The sequence below is a fragment of the Amblyraja radiata genome, chromosome 23 (assembly GCF_010909765.2).
Source record: "Amblyraja radiata isolate CabotCenter1 chromosome 23, sAmbRad1.1.pri, whole genome shotgun sequence".
In the NCBI taxonomy this organism is placed as follows: Eukaryota; Metazoa; Chordata; class Chondrichthyes; order Rajiformes; family Rajidae; genus Amblyraja; species Amblyraja radiata.
Window position 1 is genome coordinate 3,051,716 of NC_045978.1, and position 21,117 is coordinate 3,072,832.

The 21,117-nt window shown below is 45.5% G+C and overlaps 1 protein-coding gene across 1 annotated transcript; it reads right to left on the minus strand.

Moving 5' to 3' along the window:
• Nucleotides 1-10,681: 10,681 nt before the first annotated feature.
• Nucleotides 10,682-18,884, minus strand: lkaaear1 (LKAAEAR motif containing 1). Its single transcript, XM_033041260.1, has 4 exons — nt 18,836-18,884; nt 15,762-16,075; nt 13,344-13,466; nt 10,682-10,869 (listed from the first exon to the last, which is right to left on the minus strand). Exons 2-4 carry the CDS (start codon nt 16,044-16,046, stop codon nt 10,807-10,809), a joined length of 471 nt encoding a protein of 156 aa, XP_032897151.1. The 5' UTR covers nt 16,047-16,075; nt 18,836-18,884; the 3' UTR covers nt 10,682-10,806.
• Between the last annotated feature and the right edge of the window lie 2,233 nt (nt 18,885-21,117).

Below are 21,117 nucleotides of genomic sequence, written 5' to 3' on the forward strand. Positions count from 1 at the left end.
AGAGCCAGCACTTGCGCTGCACGATGCAACGCTCAAATAAACGCTGACACGCGGGACCACAGGCGCTGAACCTCAACCCCACCGCCCGCCCTCTCCACAGACGCTGCCCGACCCGCTGAGTTATTCCGGCATCGCACTTCAAGTAAACCAAAAAAATGCACGCGTGGTGCAAAACTCTAAATGCACCGAGGCCCCGCACGGAACTGCAACAAAAAATTAATAAACCTTGCAGGTTTGCAAATGAAACCGACACACACACACACACACACACACACACACACACACAAAAGTGTTTAAGAAGGAACTGCAGATGCTGGAAAATCGAAGGTAGACAAAAAATGCTGGAGAAACTCAGCGGGTGAAGCAGCATCTATGGAGCGAAGGAAATAGGCAACGTTTCGGGACGAAACACAAAGCAAATAGGCAACGTTTCGGGTCGAAACCCAAAGGGTTTCGGCCCGAAACGTTACCTATTTCCTTCGCTCCATAGATGCTGCTGCACCCGCTGAGTTTCTCCAGCATTTTTGTGTGCACAGATAAAAGTGCTGGAGGAAAAATCGTTCCCTATGTTGGGGGAGTCCAGGACCAGGGGGGGGGGGGGGGGGGCACACACAGTTCAAGGATAAAGGAGATCCTCTCAATTTAGGACTGAGACGAGGGAAAACTTTTTCAGCCAGAGAGTTGTGAATCTGTGTGGAATTCTCTGCCACAGAAGGCAGTTGAGGCCAATTCACTGGATGTTTTCAAGAGAGAGTTAGACGTGGCTCTTGGGGGCTAAAGGAATCAAGGGATATGGGGGAGAAAGCAGGAACGGGGTACTGCCTTCGCTCCATAGACGCTGCCTCACCCGCTGAGTTTCTCCAGCATTTTTTTTGTCTACCTTCGATTTTTCCAGCATCTGCAGTTCCTTCTTAAACGCGCCGACTGTGGATGATCAGCCAATGATCACATTGAATGGCGGTGCTGGCTGGAGGGGCCGAATAGCCTACTCTTGCACCTGTTCCGTGTGTTTCTATGTGGACAGGCGACTCCACCACCCCGGGCTGGTGTAGATGCATTGGAGCGTTTTGCAAGGAGATGGTTTATTTCATGCAGCGCCGCGTACAGCTTTGCAAGAGAGGGGTTCTTGCTCCCACTCCCCACCCCACACTCCCCCCCCCCCTCCCACCCCAGCCACACGGACTGACCCCTCGCCAGCCAGCTACAGTGACAGAGCTGCCACCCCCGTTGCGTGTGTGTGTGTGTGTGTGTGTGTGTGTTTGTGTGTGTTTGTGTGATCTTCTCTGTCTCCCTCCCACCCCCGCCACACGGACTGACCCCTCGCCAGCTACAGAGACAGAGCTGTCACCCCCCGGTGTGTGTGTGTGTGTGTGTGTGATCCTCTCCGTCCCCACCCCCCCTATATCCAACCCTATATCTGCCTCTCTCTGCAACACTCCCTCCACCTGCATCCTCATCGTTCACACATCACATCCACTCACTCACTCACCGGTTACTGTGGCATTAATGCCCGGGCGGCGGCGGCGGCGGTGTCTGTCTGTCTGTCTGTCTGTCTGTCTGTCTGCCCGTGTAGTCAGTCCGGTGCTGAAGCAGCGAGCGAGGCACCCAAGTCCGCCCGTCAACCCGGCGGCGACACGTTGCGCATGCGGGCCCGACCGGGGGGAGGGAGATGGGGGAGAGAAGGGGAGGAGAGAGGGGTGAGGGGGAGGTAGAGGGGTGGGGGGAGAGGGGAGGAGGAGAAGATGAGTGAGGGGAGAGAGGGGGGGGGGGGGGGGGAGAGGGGAGAGGGAAGGGGGGAGAGGTAGGAGGAGATGGGATGGGGAGGAGAGAGGGGAGGGGGGAGAGTTGGAGGGGAGGGCAGAGAGATGGAGGGGGGAGGAGAGAGCGTGGAGGGAGGGAAGGAGGGAGGAGAGGGAGAGGAAATGGGGAGGGGAAGAGGGAGGGGAGGGGTGACAGAGAGAGAGAGGGAATGAGCGATACCACTCTTTTCCTGACAGGAGCCCAATCTCACCTCCGCCTCAATCCAAACATCCCCCAAGTCAGTTTATATTGTAATATTTATGGTCAAACGAGGATAGGGCAGGTTTAGAGGGATGTGGGCCAAATGTGGGCAGGTGGGACTAGTGTAGATGGGGCATGTTGGGCGGTGTGGGCACGAAGGGCCTGTTTCCGTGCTGTAACACTCTGTGCCGTTAGTCTTCTTCACCACATTGAGGAAAAATGTGAGGATCTGGGAGATTTTGAGTTGAGTGCATCAGTGGAGGGACTGGGCCGACAACAGGATCAGGACCCTTCTTCAAACTGACCCATTCTTATTGTTTTAAGTCCGAAGAAGGGTCCCGGTCCCAACGTCGCCTGTCCATTCCCTCCGCAGATGCTGATTGGCCCGCTGAGTTCCTCCAGCACTTTAGCTCAAGATTCCAGCATCTGCAGTTCCTCGTGGCTCCATTATGTACATTGTTGGGTGGGTTATTTAGATTTTTACATGAATATATATACATGAGATTTTAAGCAATTAGTCAAGTCAAGATTGTTTTATTGTCACGTGTCCAAGATAGAACAATGACATTCTTACTCGCAGCAGCACAACAGTATATGTAAACAATATACTAAACGGAAAAATAGTTCTGTCACTGTATGTATATTTATACTTATATATACAGGTATAACTTTCAGAGAGAGTATATATACGCATACTTACATACACATATACAGATCATATATATATATATATATATATATATATATGGTAGATACAACATGCTGGAGTAACTCAGCGGGACAGGCAGCATCTTTGGAGAGAAGGAATGGGTGACGTTTCGGGTCGAGACCCTTCTCAGACTGATATCTATATATAAACATAAACACACACATATATATATATATATATGAAATGTATATATGTGAGTATGTGTATATATACCCTCACTGAACGTTATATATATATATATCACTTGCGGGCAGAGCACCAAGGCAAATTCCTTGTATGTGAATACTTGGCCAATAAACTTATTCATCCATTCATACACATACATACACACACACAAACACACACACACACACACACACATACACACACACACACACACACACACACACACACACACACACACACACACATACACACACGCGTACACACACACACACGTACACACACACGTACACACACACACACACACACGCGTACACACACACACACACGTACACACACACATACACACACACACACACACACACACACACACACACACACACCCACACACACACACACACACACACACACACACACACACACACAATTAGCTCTACCCGAACGCTATGTTTTATCCCTACTAAGGTATAGCCGAGAAATGTGCTTAAATTCTTACACATGATGCATTAGTTAAACTATGATTTATTTCTGAAGGATCCTGACCCAAAATCGCCTTCAATCCATTCCTTCCACAGATGCCCCGATCCAGCTGAAATCCTCCAGCACTTTGTGTTTTTCTCACGATTCCAGAGTCTGCAGTTCCTTGCTTCTAAATCGTTAACAACAACAACAAAACATACAAAGTGCTGGAATAACTCAGTGGGTTTGGCAGTATCTCTGGAGAACATGTTTCAGGTCTGGACCCTTCCCGACCCGATAGATCACCTATCCATGTCCTCCAGAGATGCTGCCTGAACCGCTGAGTTCCTCCAGCACTTTGTGATTTGCTCAAAATTCCAGCACCTGCCGTTCCCCTAGTCTTCAAGATGCTGATTTCAGCAGCAGCTTAACTCCCTGCTTTGGGCACCGACAAAGTGAAAGCAAATTTGTTTAAAAACAGGATGTGAAACGAAGCAGTTCATTCAATTTCTCTCCCGTGGAAAGTTTTTTTTTGTTTGGTGATAAAATACAATCAAAATACAAAAAAAAAACAACAGAGTGAATTGGATTAAATACCAGAGATACGAGGAACTGCAGATGCTGGAATCTTGAGCACAGAAAAAGGTGCTGGAGGAACTCAGCGGGTCAGGCAGCATCTGTGGGGAGAATGGATAGAAGATATTCCGAGTCAAGACTTTTTCCAGGAATAACAAATGCTCTTTGATGTCCTTTGATGTCTCGTTTTCACACCTCATCCTTCCATATCTCCGTGTCTCCCTCTCCACTGAGTCTCACAATGAAGAAAGGTCTCGACCCGAAACGTCACCCATCCCTTCTCTCCAGAGATGCTGCCTGTCCCGCCGAGTTACTCCAGCACTTTGTGTCTATCTTCAGTGTAAACCAGCATCTGCAGTTCCTTCCTACACATAGTAATATCGGATATGTATGGATTTGAGTCGAGTGTATTTGTTACATGTCGGTGTACATTTGAAGGTCTAGTGTTTATATATTAATGTCAAATGCTAAATTACTCGCCCATCCACCTATCAATGGAAGCACGAGGAATTGCAGACGCTGGAATCTTGAGCAAAACACAAAGTGCTGGTGGAACTCGGTGGGTGAGGCGGCATCTGTGGACGGAACGGACAGGCGATTTCTTCAGTCTGAAGAAGGGTCTCGACCCGAAACATCGTCCACCCATTCAGACAGATGCTGCCTGACCCTCTGAGTTCAATAGACAATAGACAATAGGTGCAGGATAAGGCCATTTGTCCCTTCGAGCCAGCACCGCCATTCAATGTGATCATGGCTGATCATCCCCAATCAGTACCCCGTTCCTGCCTTCTCCCCATATCCCCTGACTCCGCTATCTTTAAGAGCCCTATCTAGCTCTCTCTTGAAAGCATCCAGAGAACCTGCCTCCAGAAACTGATTCTAGAAGTTTATTGCTTCTTGTTAAATCTATCCGTGAACTAAATTGTCCAAGCGAATCTTTCAAACGCGAGCAAGACTAGCCCTTGCTCAGAAATACTCAGCAGGTGGGAAAGCGTTGGGCGAGAGTAAAGCGAGTTCCCGTTTCACATCCATGACGTGTTGTCAGAATTCAAACAAGTCGACCCTTATCAATAATCATAGCATTTTAAATTTTGATCAGACACAAGGAACTGCAGATGCTGGAATCTTGAGCAAAACACAAAGTGCTGGAGTAACCTAGCGGGTCAGGCAGCGTGTGTGGAAGGGGTTATCTCAATGTGTAGTCGGTGTATGTAGGTTGTTGGCACAACAGGCTTACATCGACATGTTTACAGTTTATACACAAAAATGCTGGAGAAACTCAGCGGGCGAGGCAGCATCTATGGAGCGAAGGAATAGGTGACGTTTCGGGTCGAGACCCTTCGCTCTATAGATGCTGCTGCACCCGCTGAGTTCCTCCAGCATTTTTGTCTACCTTCCATTTTTCCAGCATCTGCAGTTCCTTCTTAAACATTTTTACAGTTGATGTTGGTGATTGTGGATCTGGGGACGATGTTCGCATCGAGATGAAATAATATTTCTACAAGGTGCCGGCAGAGTTTTACATCATCAACGTGGAACTGCTGCTTTTTAGCGATTTGATCTTCCGGAATAATTTTTTTGCATTTCAAAATATTTTTTTTTTGAAAGTATTCTTCCTATTCTTCCGTTTATTTATTTTTTTAAAAGACAATTTGACATTTTTTTCCAAGTCATTCAAATACAGAGAACAAGTTTCCAATTTACTATACGGCATGTTTCGACTATTCGAAGCTTTACACTTTTCCATTCACCGGGTTATTTCATTGTGTTATTTTTAAAACCTCTCTCGCTTCACACACACGTACCTTGACTCACTTAAAAGGTTCGTTTTGCACACCTACCTATCTATGTGAGTTGTTTTCAGATGTCAGCGAAGTGGGGGGTTTTAAACGAGTAGTTGTCGACATCAGCAAAATGCATTCAGTGGGCACTGATTTATCATAGAAACATAGAAAATAGGTGCAGGATAGGCCATTCGGCCCCTCGAGCCAGCCACCACCATTCAATATGATCGTAGCTCACAGACTCCCAGAGAGTGGTGAGTCTGTGGAATTCTCTGCCTGGTGGAGGCCGGTTCCCTGGATACTTTCAAGAGAGAGCTAGATAGAGCTCTTAAAGATAGCGGAGTCAGGGGATATGGGTAGAAGGCAGGGACGGGATACTGATTGGGGATCACTTTGAATGGCGGTGCTGGCTCGAAGGGCCGAATGGCCTACTCCTGCACCTATTGTCTATTGTCTATTGTCATGGCTGATCATCCAAAATCAGTACCCCGTTCCTGCTTTCCCCCCATATCCCTTGATTCCCTTAGCCCTTAGAACTAAATCTAAAACTCTCTCTTGAAAACTCCCATGAGACGAGCGAATGGTGGGATTAAATCCCAAATGTATCCACGAGCGCACGTATTCTGACCGCAATTCACATCCGCCAGACCACATTTATTTTCAAATTATACCCAGGAAGGAACTGCAGATGCTGGTTTAAACCGAAGATAGACACAACATGCTGGAGTAACTCAGCGGGACAGGCAGCATCTCCGGAGAGAAGGAATGGGTGGCGTTTCGCGTCGAGTCCCTTCGACAGACTCTCTGACCCGCTGAGTTACTTCAGTTCTTTTGTGTCCAGCTCCCTATTTTCAAGCTAAAATGTGTCCTTTTTTTGCCTTTAGTCTCAGAGGGTGGCGCCAAACACCGCAGATAATCCACGCAACCGATTAACCAACGACTATCCAGCCCATCGCCGAAGATGTATCCAGAGGTAAGGCATGAGGTTTTTGGAATGATCTTGTTCGGATTTATGATGTGTTTGTGTGTGGTTGATAGGTAGTCAAATATCAGCAGAAAAAAATAGAAATATGTCTATACCCTATGTGTTTTGATGGCGTGGACACAAAAAAACGATACAGAGTAACTCAGCGGGCCAGGCGGCATCTCTGGAGGACATGGACAGGTGATGTTTCTTCAGATTGAGTGTAGGAGCGGATGGGGGGGAAACTGGGAGAGAGGAGGGGCGAGTGATAGATAGAAATACAGAACTGCAGGTGCTAGTTTATATCAAAGATAGACACAAAGTGCTGGAGTAACTCTGCGGGTCAGGCAGCGTCTTTGGAGATAAAGGATGGGTGACGTTTCAGGTCGGGACCGTTCTTCAGACTACTAGATAGACTAGATAGATGAACAAGTGAGCGATCAGCCATGAGCGCAATGAATGGCGGTGCTGGCTCGAAGGGCCGAATGGCCTCCTCCTTCACCTATTTTCTATTTTCTATGTTTCTAGAGGTTGATTCAGGTGAGGGAGGCAGTTAATAGGCAGATGGTGGATGTGCTGGATGGGTGGAGAGACTACTTGTGCTGGGACATGGATTAGATAGATGCAAGCAGAGGAGAGAGGTCTTCTGCCACACAGGTTCGATCCTGATTAGATCCTGAAGCTGCCAGAGGAGGTAGTTGAGGCTGGGACTATCCCATCGTTTAAGAAACAATTTGACAGGTACATGTATAGAACCGGTTTGGAGGGGTGTGGACCTGGGCAGGTAGACGGGACATGTTGGTCGATGTGGGCCAAAGGGCCTGTTTCCACGCTGTATCACTATGACTCGATGTCAAAGTGCATTTAAGGATAAGGGGGAAATCCTTTAGGACCAAGATGAGAAAAACATTTTTCACACAGAGAGTGATGAATCTCTGGAACTCTCTGCCACAGAAGGTAGTTGAGGCCAGTTCATTGGCTATATTTAAGAGGGAGTTAGATGTGGCCCTTGTGGCTAAAGGGATCAGGGGGTATGGAGAGAAGGCAGGTACAGGATACTGAGTAGGATGATCAGCCATGATCACATTGAATGGCGGTGCTGGCTCGAAGGGCCGAATGGCCTACTCCTGCACCTATTGTCTATGTTTCTATGTTTCTATGACTACAGGTGCTGTCTGCACAGAGTTTGTATGATCTTCCCGTGACCTGCGTCGATTTTCTACAGGTGCTCCGGTTTTTTCCCACATCCCAAAGACATGCGGGTTTGTAGGTAAATTGTCTTGGTGTCACTGTAAATTGTCCCTAGTGTGTGTAGGATAATGTTAGTGTAAAGGGGTTGGTACATGAATAGATCAGGTTTAGAAAGATATGGGCAGGTGGGACGAGTGTAGATGGGACATGTTGGCTGGTGTGGGCAGGTTGGGTCGAATGGCCTGTTTCCATGCTGTATGCCTCTATGACTCTAACTGATCACACAAACGTCTTAAGAGAAGCATTTTCAAAACCCCACTTGTTTATTTTGAACATCAAATGACAGGAAACACCTTGCAGTTACAGAGACCAGATAAGGAAGATCTGTGTCTCTCAAGGCATGCTATTACTGTAAGGTAGATGCTAAATTGTTCAGAAAACAGACTTACAGGAATTATTGCTTCAGTAAGATTCCTATAAATATTTTATAATAAAAACTATATTTTGCCACGTACACCCATTGGCAGATTTACTGCAGGGCCAATGTTTCATCAAAGCTAAAGCAATATTTCTGATTTTATGATATATGTTGGTGCATTTGATGCAAAGGACTGTTCTGGCAAATGAAAGCTGATGTTTATTGCAAACAGGTTTATTTTCAGAAAGGCCCAGAGACGAGTTATGCCACAGTTTCTGCCGTTTGATGCAAATGCCTCTGCCCCCAACAGTTCAAAACAAATAGCCTTCTTCTTGCGACGGCTTGCATGGCCTAAAGTTGTCGGTCAATTTGTTCTATTTGATCTAATTGTTTGTGCACGTCGGGTTGATTGCATTAGTCAAAACAGGGTGGACCACATGAGGGTTGCAATCTCCCACCCCAAACGAATAGTGAAAGGCCTGGATAGCATGGATGTGGAGAGGATGTTTCCACTAGTGGGAGAGTCTTGGACCAGAGGCCATATAGCCTCAGAATGAAAGGACATTCCTTTAAGGAGATGAGGAGGAATTTCTTTAGTCAGAGGGTGGTGAATCTGTGGAATCTGTCAAGGCCAAGTCAAAGGATATTTTCAAGGCAGAGATAGATAGATTCTTACGGGTGTCATGGATTATGGGCAGGAGAATGGGGTTAAGAGGGAAAGATAGATCAGCCATGATTGAATGGCAGAGTAGACTTGATGGGGCGAATGGCCTAATTCTCCTCCTATCACTGATGAATGTATGAAAACTGACATTCTTAACATCATAAAGAACTCGTAACTTGAAAGAAGAACCTTTCCACACTTTGATAGATTTCCCAGTCTTGACACCAGAAAATACCGTCATTCAATCTTTTTGGTTTATGCAGTAAAGAACTGCAGACGCAGGTTGAAACTGAAAATAGTCACAAAAAGTTGGAGTAACTCAGCGGGTCAGACAGCATCTCTGGATAAAAGGAATATGTGACATTTCAGACTGAAGAAGGGCCTCGACCCGAAACGTCACCTATTCCTTGTCTCCTGAGATGCTGCCTGACCTGCCGAGCTTTTTGTGTCTATCTTCCGTTTGGACCAGCATCTGCAGTTCCTTCCTACGCAATATAATGGTTAGTCCACTTCCTTCTTGTGGCTTGTAGAAACCTCTACTAAGTAATTTCTGAGTTCAGTGACGAACATGTTGCGAGGGTTGAGAATGTCCTTTTGTTCATCTTCATCCAGCAGAACATTGAAGGTGATACGTTGTTTAGTTTCGTTTAGTTTGGAGATACAACATGGAAACAGGCCCTTCGGCCCACTGAGTCCGAACATTAATCCCCATTCATTAACGTTATCCTACACACCATGGACAATTTATAATCTTTACCAAAGCCAATTAACCTACAAATATGTGAAGTGGAAACAGCGATAACATTTCTGATTGATTCTCTTTGATCAGGTTCAGATTATCAGCTTCATTAAAATGAAACATTGACAATTCATTCTTCCACGACTGATCAGAACTGCAGAGTGTTTCCATAATTTTCTATTTTTGTTTCAGGTTTTCACCATCTATGTTTTATTTGTAATACTCCATTGTACCTACTGATGGATCAGATTTTAATATCGAACATATATATTTTTTAAAGCAGAGGGATTCAAATTGTGATTGGAATTAAAAGTTAAAAAAAAGGTTTTCCACTTTTTTGGAAATCTTTGAATTGTTACCCAAAATGTTCATGTTCCAGGAGCAGAACCAGGCCATTCAGCCCGACCGTCTACTCCGCCATTCAATCGTGGCTGATCTATCTTTCTCTCTCAACTCATGTTCTCCTGTTTTTTGCCCCATAAACCCCTGACATAGAAACATGCCCGACCACCTGCACTGCCATTCAATATGATCATGGCTGATCATCCAACTCAGTATCCTGTACCTGCCTTCTCTCCATACCCCCTGATCCCTCTGGCCACAAGGGCCACATCTAACTCCCTCTTAAATATAGCCAATGAACTGGCCTCAACTATTTTCTGTGGCAGAGAATTCCACAGACACCCGTACTAATCAAGAATCCTTCATTCTCTGCCTTAAAAATATCCATTGACGTGGCCTCCACAGCTGTCTGTGGCAATGTGAGAATTTTAAATTACATTTTAATTCAAATTTCTGATTGTCAGTAACGTGTGCAAATGAAAACAAACTTACTAAAGCAAGGCCAGTGATATTTATCCAGGTCTTCCAAAGTTTAATAAGATTTAGTTGTGTTTCATAGACAATAATCAATTTTCGGAAAAAAATAGAATCTAAATTAAAATAAAATAACCTAACAATGGATTTCTACTGATTTCGAAGCCTATCTATAATAACATCTCATTGCATCTGTGCTAGGCTTTGATCTTTATTTACAAATGATAAGTCACCATTATTGAGGTTTATTCAGAGTAAGCAAGTTACAAAAGGTGTTCCCAGATGTTTGATGAAGTGGGACAAATGTTACGACGTATCGGCTTTTATAAGGTACGATTTATCGTTACCCCTGCCTCATCGCTCATGATTTCTTCCACTCTCTTTCTCTGTAAAACAATTGCAAAAGAAAAATTGTCACAAGCATGTGCAAAATTGATTGAGTAACATTGAAGTAACACATGCTGCTGAGATAATCATAGATGGAATGAACCTGAAACACATCGTGATTGCTCTTCATATAGGGGTGATTGTTGCAGCCAGTTGGGTCTTGGTGTACACTGTCTGGAGATAGGCTGCAGGAGCATTGATAAAGGTGGCCACGAAAAGCTGGGGTAACTCAGTGGGACAGGCAGCATCTCTGGAGAGAAGGAATGGGCGACGTTTCGGGTCGAGACCCTTCTTCAGACTGATGTCGGGGGAGTGGGCGGGACAGAGATAGAATGTAGTTGGAGACAGTAAACCTCCTGTCCCACTTAGGAGACCTAAACAACAACCTCTGGTGGTCTTGCCCGCCACCCAAAAAAAGATCAAGGTCGAGGTGACCTGCAACCTCCTACCACCTCCCACGCAAATGTTGAAAACCTTCCTCGACTATGAAGAAAACCGGCTCCAACTAGACATGCGACTAAAAAAATGATCGATTTTTAAAACGGCAACCTATTTTTAGTCGAGGCCGGTTTTAATCATGATGAAAAAATAGCAGCAACCTAGATGAAGCCTGTTGGATTATTATTGTCACATGTATTGAAGTGCAATGACAAGCTTTGAATTGTATGCTTTCCAAAGTGAACAGATATTATTACTGTATACATAAATACAACCAAGTCAAACTCAAGATAAGAGCATGGGGTGGAGCAAAGGGGAAAGTACAGGACATATTCCTCACCATTGTAGCGCACCAGTTGCAGAGACAAAGTCCAATGACTACAATGGGGGAGAGGTGAATCGGACAGTATATGTCAACTGTAATACAGCACAGAAATGATGCTGGTCCCTTCCTCATTTGCACTGTGCTACCACAGGGAGGAGTCCTGACATTTTAAATGTTTTAAAGTAATTTAAAACGTTTTAATGTCCCTTTCAATTGTTTCTGAATGTTCCTGATCTTCTGAGATGTTTAGGAACCATGGAAAGTCCTTCTGACAGCAGGAGATGTTGGTTCACATAGAAACATAGAAAATGGGTGCAGGAGTAGGCCATTCGGCCCTTCGAGCCAGTCAATATGATCATGGCTGATCATCCAAAATCAGTACCCCGTTCCTGCTTTTTCCCCACCTCCGTTGATTCCTTTAGCCCCTAGAGCTACAGTATATCTAAAGGGCCTGTCCCACGGTGATTTTTTTTGGCGACCGCCGGCATCATTGACTGATGTATCAGGTCACCGAAAAATTCGCAACGTGATGCCGTGTTGACGTGCGGTGTTTTGTCAAGTGTCGCAACATTTTTTTTGTCACCGCTGGATTTTGAAATGTTCAAAATCTTTTGGTGACTCTGATATGATGCCAGCAGTCGCCGAAAAAATCGCCAAGTGGGACAGGCCCTTAAATCTCTCTTGAAAACATCCAGTGAATTGGCCTCCACTGCCTTCTGTGGCAGGGAATTCCACAGATTCACAACTGTCTGGGTGAAAATGTTTTTCCTCATCTCAGTCCTAAATGGCCTACCCCTTATTCTTAAACTGTGCGACCCCTGGTTCTGGACTCCCCCCAAAATATCGGGAACACGTTTCCTGCTTCACATTTCAGCGCGAGTCCAGCTAGCTGTTTATGGATTGCTCTGATCTGTGAGACAACCAAGCGTTATACTTCCAGGATACTGAACCTTCTCCAAATGTGGTTCAGAAAAATGGCCAATGCATTTTCCCAAATCTTCCGCCTTGGTCTAATTCTACTCCTAGAACTCGTGAACTTGTGAACCACAGATTAGACTACAATACCACTGTTTGAATTTCTCATCTACTGTCACTGGAATGGAGCAGCTGGGCTTGTACACTCTGGAGTTTAGAAGGATGAGAGGATTGAAACATATCCGATTGTTAAGGGTTTGGACACGCTAGAGGCAGGAAACATGTTCCCGATGTTGGGGGAGTCCAGAACCAGGGGCCACACAGTTTAAGAATAAGGGGTAAGCCATTTAGAACGGAGACGAGGAAACACTTTTTCCTCACAGAGAATTGTGAGTCTGTGGAATTCTCTGCCTCAGGGGGCGGTGGAGGCAGGTTCTCTGGATACTTTCAAGAGAGAGCCGGATAGGGCTCTTAAAGATAGCGGAGTCAGGGGATATGGGGAGAAGGCAGGAACGGGGTACTGATTGGGGATGATCAGCCATGATCACATTGAATGACGGTGCTGGCTCGAAGGGCCGAATGGCCTACTCCTGCACCTATTGTCTATTGTCACGTATTGACACAACAGCTCAGTCTGAAGAAGCGTATCGGCACGAAACATCACCTAATCCTTCTCTCCAGAGACGCTGCCTGACCCGCTGAGTTACTCCAGCTACTGGTGCCTGTCTACAACACAACAGCATCCACTTACATAGTTTTAAGGCCAAAAATTTACTCGTGCAGTAACTCACTCACCTCCAGTTTATTCAGAGTATCTTTGAGGTGAATTTCTTCCTGAAATGGTGGAAGAAGAGCCTCCAATCGAATAGCCTTTCTGGCTGTGGACTGAGATGATATCAAAAGATTTATTTCATCAGCCTAAACATGAGAAAGTACAAGTGTTAGTTTCCGGGAAGCAAGATCATTTATGGACAATTGAGTCTGACGAAGGGTCTCGGCTCTGACCTTCCTTCCATCGAGGGGATCTATCGCAGTCGCTGCCTCAAAAAGGCTAACAGTATCATCAAGGACCCACACCATCCTGGCCACACGCTCATCTCCCCGCTACCATCAGGTAGAAGGTACAGGAGCCTGAAGACTGCAACGACAAGGTTCAGGAATAGCTACTTCCCCACAGCCATCAGGCTATTAAACCTGGCTCGGACAAAACTCTGAACATTAATAGCCCATTATCTGTTATTTGCACTTTATCAGTTTATTTATTCATATCATGTGTGTGTATATTTTTATAATAGTATATGGACACACTGATCTGTTCTGTATTCATGCCTACTATGTTCTGGCCATATCCCCTGACTCCACTATCTTTAAGAGCCCTATCTAGCTCTCTCTTAAAAGTATCCAGAGAACTGGCCTCCACCGCCCTCTGAGGCAGAGAATTCCACAGACTCACAACTCCCTGTGAGAAAAAGTGTTTCCTCGTCTTCGTTCTAAATGGCTTACCCCTTATTCTTAAACTGTGGCCGCTGGTTCTGGACTCCCCCAACATCGGGAACATGTTTCCTGCCTCTAGCGTGTCCAAACCCTTAACAATCTTATACGTTTCAATAAGAATCCCTCTCATCCTTCTAAACTCCAGAGTGTACAAGCCCAGCTGTTCCATTCTCTCAGCATATGACAGTCCCGCCATCCCGGGAATTAACCTTGTAAACCTACGCTGCACTCCCTCAATAGCAAGAATGTCCTTCCTCAAATGAGGGGTCCAAAACTGCACACAATACTCCAGGTGTGGCTTTACTGGCTTTATCTTGCACTGCCCATTCAAGTGCTAGCTCGAAGGGCCGAATGGCCTACTGCGTCTATTGTATAAACATTATTCACTTTATTCCCTTTATCATGTATTTGTACACTGTGTACGGCTCGATTATAATCATGTATTGTTATATGACTTTCCGCTGACTGGTTAGCACACGACAAAAGCTTTTCATTGTACCTCGGTACACGTGACAATAAACCAAACACACACATCAGGAATTCCCTACTTCATCTCTGCATTTTTTGGCAGATGTTTGTTAACTTTAATAGAAATGCCTGGGCGTGAATAGAGCCCTCGTTATACAGTATGGAAACAGGCCCTTCAGCCCAACTTCCCCATGCTGTCCAAGATGCCCCATCAAGGCTATTCCCACCTGCTTGCATGGGTCCCATATCCCTCTATCCATGTACCTGTCCAAATGTCTGTCCAGTGTTATCATAGTACCTGCCTCAATTACCTCCTCTGGCAGTTCATTCCATCTTGTAATTTGTGTTTTTACGGCAAATTAATTTCCCTCCTGGGCTAAATAAAGTTCTATGGTATCATATTGTATACTCAACCACTCCTTGTGTGAAAAAGTTGCCCCTCAGGTTCTAATAATAATAATAATAATAATGCATTTTATTTGCTGGCGCCTTTCTGGACACCCAAGGACACCTTACAGGACATAAAATCACAATACATTTATCAATATTAAAGTCAAGTTGATTAAAAACAAAAAAACAAAAACAACAAAAAAATACACAAAACATTTTAAGTCATTAAAATCAGGGTGAACATGGTGGAAGTTATGTCGGGTATGCTAATCTAAACAGGTGTGTTTTGAGTTGTGATTTGAATTGATCGATAGTGTCCAGGTGACGGATGGGAGGTGGGAGAGTGTTCCAGAGGCGTGGGGCAGAGCAGCTGAAGGCTCTGGCACCCATGGTGCTGAGTCTAAATGTGGGGACAGTTAAAATTGCAGCTGAGGAGGAACGAAGTGTATGGTAGCAGCAGGTCAGAGAGGTATTGGGGAGCAAGGTGGTGTAGGGCTTTGAAGGTCAGCAGTAAAATCTTGTAGTTAATCCGGTGGTGCACAGGGAGCCAGTGGAGCTGAGTGAGGATGGGTGTGATGTGGTCCGATGATCTGGTGCGGGTGATGATCCGGGCTGCAGAGTTCTGAATGCATTGGAGGCGTTGAAGAAGTTTATTGGAGGTGCAAGTGAGGAGGGCGTTGCAGTAATCGATGATGCGGGATGTGACCAGAGCGTGGATGAGGACTTTTGTATTGTCTTTGGAGAGGGAGGGGCGGAGTCTGGAGATGTTCTGATTAAACCTTTCCCCTCTCACCTTAAACACAAGGCCAAAAATTATTCTCTGGCATAGGTTTCAATTATTTGTCATGAGCACCTACTCACCCTCATAGCTCGGTAACGCTGTCTCATGTTCTGGATCTTGTTGTGTGACTCGGCAGCTCTTAGCTGGCCAACTAGAATGAGCTGTTTTTTCTTTTCCAATTCCTCTTGACAATTAAGAGGCACATCAGGTCGAGACAAAATGAAACCTATCCTCCTTGGGGGAATTTGCGATCTTGATCCATCATTGGCTTTCTGCAGTTTGGAAGCTGATTTCCCTTCACTTGCAATGGGTTTAGGTTCAGTTTTAGGAGCCAAGTCTTCAACTCTGTCATCCTTCTTCGACATGTTAATCGATCAGCTATTTCTTCTACATTCTGTAATGAAATGAAATGAATTCTTGCTATTGAGGGAGTGCAGCGAAGGTTCACAAGGTTAATTCCCGAGATGGCGGGACTGTCATATGCTGAGAGAATGGAGCGGCTGGGCTTGTACACTCTGGAATTTAGAAGGATGAGAGGGTATCTTATTGAAACATATAAGATTATTAAGGGTTCGGACACTAGCGTAGGCAGGAAACATGTTCCCGACGTTGGGGGAGTCCAGAACCGGGGGCCACAGTTTAAGAGTAAGGGGTAAGCCATTTCAAACGGAGATGAGGAAATACATTTTCACACTGAGAGTTGTGAGTCTGTGGAATTCTCTGCCTTAGAGAGCGGTGGAGGCCGATTCTCTGGATACTTTAAAGAGGGAGCTAGATAGGGCTCTTAAAGATAGCGGAGTCAGGGGATGTGGGGAGGGGGGAAGTGGGGAGGATAAAAGGAAATATGGGATCCCGGGCTGGGAGATGAGTGCAGGGAGGAGGGAATGTAATAATAATAATAATAATAATTTGTTTATAGGGACAGTGCATATTAATGAACATTTGCATGTAAATATGCGAGATTGTAGCCAATCAGTAGCTAATTTCCGTCTCTAGTCCCAGGCAAAGGTAGGTGAAGTGTCTTGCCCAAGGACACAACGACAGTACACACTCCAAGCAGGATTCGAACCGGCCACCTTCAGGTTGCCAGCCGAACACTTAGCCCATTGTGCCATCTGTCGTCCATAGCGCCACCTGTCGTCCAATGGAGTAGGGTGATTGAGGGAAGCTGTGGGACATGTGCTGAAAGTATCTAGCATCGTCTGTTTTGTACATGCTACAGGCAGACACAAAGTCCTGGAGTAACTGTGCGGGTCAGGCAGCATCTCTGGAGAAAAGGGGTGGGTGACATTTCAGGTCGGGATGGACCCGGATTGGAAACGTCACCCACACTTTCTCTCCAGGGATGCTGCCTGACCCGCTGAGTTACTCCAGCACTTTGTGTTTATCTTTGGTATAAACCAGCATCTGCAGTTCTTTGTCTCTACACTATACTTGATACCTAGGTCCCCAATTAGAGTTGTACCGTGGTGTCCATTCATTCCACAGATGTTGCCAGACCCGCTGAGTTCCTCCAGCACTTTGGGTCCTTTTCTGAAGATCAGCACCTGCAGTTCCTTGTCTCTAGATTAGTACAATGGTGTCCATTCCCTCCACAGACGTTACCTATTCGCTGGATAGTTTTATGGCAGAGATAGACAGATTCTTGATTAGTACAGGTGTCAGAGGTTATGGGGAGAAGGCAGGAGAATGGGGTTAGGAGGGAGAGATAGATCAATGGTGGAGTAGGCTTGATGGGCCGAATGGCCCAATTCTCTTCCTATCACGTATGACCTTATAACCATATAACAATTACAGCACGGAAACAGACCATCTCGGCCCTTCTAGTCCGTGCCGGACACTTACTCTCACCTAGTCCCATCTACCTGCACTCAGACCATAAACCTCCATTCCTTTCCCGTCCATATACCTATCCAATTTATTTTTAAATGATAAAATCGAACCTGCCTCCACCACTTCCACTGGAAGCTCATTCCACACAGCTACCACTCTCTGAGTAAAGAAGTTCCCCCTCATGTTACCCCTAAACCTTTGTCCCTTAATTTTCAAATCATGTCCTCTTGTTTGAATCTTCCCTACTCTCAATGGAAAAAAAGCTTATCCACGGATAAGGGACCTTGTGACCCGCTGAGTTCCCCCGGCACTTTGTGTGTGTGTGTGTGTTTGTTAACATTTGTCCCTCTTGCTAGTGGAGTTTCTCCACTGTGAGTGTAGCCAATGCACAACATATGTCTTATTGGTGATACATTGAACAGTGATCAAGTAATATTCACCCAGAGAGTTGTGAATCTGGGGAATTCTCTGCCACAGAAGACAGTGGAGGCCAAATCACTGGATGTTTTCAAGAGAGAGTTAGATTTAGCTCTTAGGGCTAAAGGAATATGGGGGAAAAGCAGGAACAAAGTACTGATTTTAGATGATCAGCCATGATCATATTGAATGGCGGTCTAGGCTCGAAGGGCCGAATGGCCTACTCCTGCACCTATTTTTCTATGTTTCTATGAACAGGAGGGGTGGACACAGCGCGGTTCTCTCTGCGTTTGCCACCGAGGGACTTGACATGGAAGCTGGAGGCTGCAAGCAGACACACGGTGTGTGTGGCCATGCTTCTGTATTGCAGGGGGCATGGCCCTGACATGATGCATCTCTACCCCACGTTACAGCCCCTCCTTGTCTCCCCCCCACCCCAAACACACATACACCACACATACACTCCCTACACACACGCATACACACCCTACACACACACATACACACCCTACACACACACACACATACACCCCCCACACACACATACACCCCCCACACACACATACACCACACACACACACACATCCCACACACACATACACCCCCCACACACACATACACCCCCCCACACACACACACACACATATACCACACACACACATACACCACACACACATACACACACACACCCCACACACACACACACATAGCCACACACACACACACATAGTCACACACACACACACACATATATACCACACACACACACCCCCCACACATACACCACACACACACACACATACAACACACACCACACATACACCCCACACACATACATACACACACCCCACCCCACACACACACATACACGTTCCCCAGCAAACCGTGCAGCCAACAAACTCACCCTCGGCCAGAGGCAGCGCGTCCTCGCCCAGCAGAAGCCAAACAAATAATCACTATGAAGTCACAAGAAGTTACTATGGTAACCTCGACTAATGGGTTCACCGCAGATAGACCGACGCAAAATGCTGGAGTAACTCAGCGGGACGGGCGGCGTCTCTGACTCTGCAGAGAAGCGATGCCTGGATGGACACCTTTCTTCAGACTCCCTTATGTCCTCTGGTGTAAAGCAGCACCTGCAGTTCCCACCAACACTGGTGATTTAAGAAGGAACTGCAGATGCTGGAAAATCGAAGGTGGACAAAAGTGCTGGAGAAACTCAGCGGGTGCAGCAGCATCTATGGAGCGAAGGAAATAGGCAACGTTTCGGGACGAAACCCAAAGGAAATAGGCAACGTTTCGGGTCGAAACCCTTCGGGTTTCGGCCCGAAACGTTACCTATTTCCTTCGCTCCATAGATGCTGCTGCACCCGCTGAGTTTCTCCAGCACTTTTGTCCACACAGGTGATTTTTCCGGGTTACCTGCAGAGGTGGGGGAGACTGAATAGCCGGGGCTGGGTGACACAAGCACTTACTACTGCACGACTCGTGTAGACAGACACACACACACACACTGTGTGTAGGAAGCAACTGCAGGTGTTGGCTCACACCGAAGGTAGACACAAAGTGCTGGAGTAACTCAGCGGGACAGACACTAGCATCTCTGGAGAGAAGGAATGGGTGACAATAGGTGCAGGAGTAGACCATTCGGCCCTTCGAGCCAGCACCACCATTCAATGTGATCACGGCTGATCATCCCCAATCAGTACCCCGTTCCTGCCTTCTCCCCATATCCCCTGACTGATTGGGGATGATCAGCCATGATCACATTGAATGGCGGTGCTGGCTCGAAGGGCCTACTCCTGCACCTATTGTCTATTGTTTAATATATAAGTCAGATAATTATGAAAGATAAGACAATCCAACCGAATTTTCAATATTCTATTTATTTTCCATTAGATATAACATACTGAATAAAACCCACATGGCATCTAAATGTCGGCAAATAAATAATATTTTATCCATGGAAATGTTGATTGGCAATTTCCCACCATTTCACTGAAGGGTTGCGTATTGAGACTATTTTATAGCACATTCAGTTTTTGTAACAAAATGAGACACATGCTTTATTATCCTTGGGAACATGATGCATTTCCTTGAATGTCACAGTTGTGTGTGATTAGCACATAAGAGAGAAGCCAGTAATATATTAAATTCTCCAGGTATTCCTAAAGGATATCCCACCATCAAAACAAATGAAAAACCCATGTCCTCTAATATCACATAATGGATGTAAAGTTACATTTACGATTGACTGTTTCAACTATTTTAATATTAACTTCAGAGTTGGACACCTATCACACAATCCATCCTTTCTTTTTTATTTATTTATTTATTTTTAAAAATTTTATTTTATTAGAAGTAAGTACAATCATATGGCACCAAAGTGCCTAATATATATTTTCATAATACATTTTATGTACAGCTTCTTATTTTTTTAAATTATAATAAAGAAGAATAAGAATAAGAACAATAAATTAGATAGTAAAGGATAGAAAAACGTGAGATATATAGTGTGTGAAAAAGAAGAAAAAAGAAGAATGAATGAAGTTGAAGACAATCCATCCTTTCAAAATAGACAATAGACAATAGGTGCAGGAGGAGGCCATTTGACCCTTCGAGCCAGCACCGCGATTCAATGTGATCATGGCTGATCATCCCCAATCAGTACCCCGTTCCTGCCTTCTCCCCATATCCCCTGACTCCGCTATTTTTAAGAGCCCTATCTAGCTCTCTCTTGAAAGCATCCAGAGAACCGGCCTCTGAGGCAGAGAATTCCACAGACTCACCACTCTCTGTGAGAAAAAGTGTTTCCTCGTCTCCGTTCTAAATGGCTTACCCCTTATTCTTAAACTGTGTGGCCCCTGGTTCTGGACTCCTCCAACATCGGGAACATGTTTCCTGCCTCTAGTGTGTCCAAGCCCTTAACAATCTTATATGTTTCAATGAGATCCCCTCTCATTTCATAAACTAATGATGTTTAAGGCCATTTTCAGCCAGACAGCCATCGAGACAACTTTTGTGCATTTATTTCCAATTTAGTTTTGACAAGGAAATTAGTGTCATAGAATCATAGTCATACAGCAAGGAAACAGTCTCTCTGGCTCAACTTGCCCATGCCAACCAAGATGCCCCATCTACGCTATTCCCACCGTGCCCGCCTTTGGCCCATATCCCTCCAAATCT

Excerpts from the sequence above, each read along its gene's own strand:
- lkaaear1 (XM_033041260.1), bottom strand. The coding sequence starts at position 16,046 with ATGTCGAAGAAGGATGACAGAGTTGAAGACTTGGCTCCTAAAACTGAA. Across the intron at positions 13,467-15,761 it reads AGCGTTACCGAGCTATGAGG|GCTGATGAAATAAATCTTTT; the intron begins GTGAGTAGGTGC and ends TCTCATGTTTAG. Across the intron at positions 10,870-13,343 it reads ATACTCTGAATAAACTGGAG|AGAAAGAGAGTGGAAGAAAT; the intron begins GTGAGTGAGTTA and ends ATTGTTTTACAG.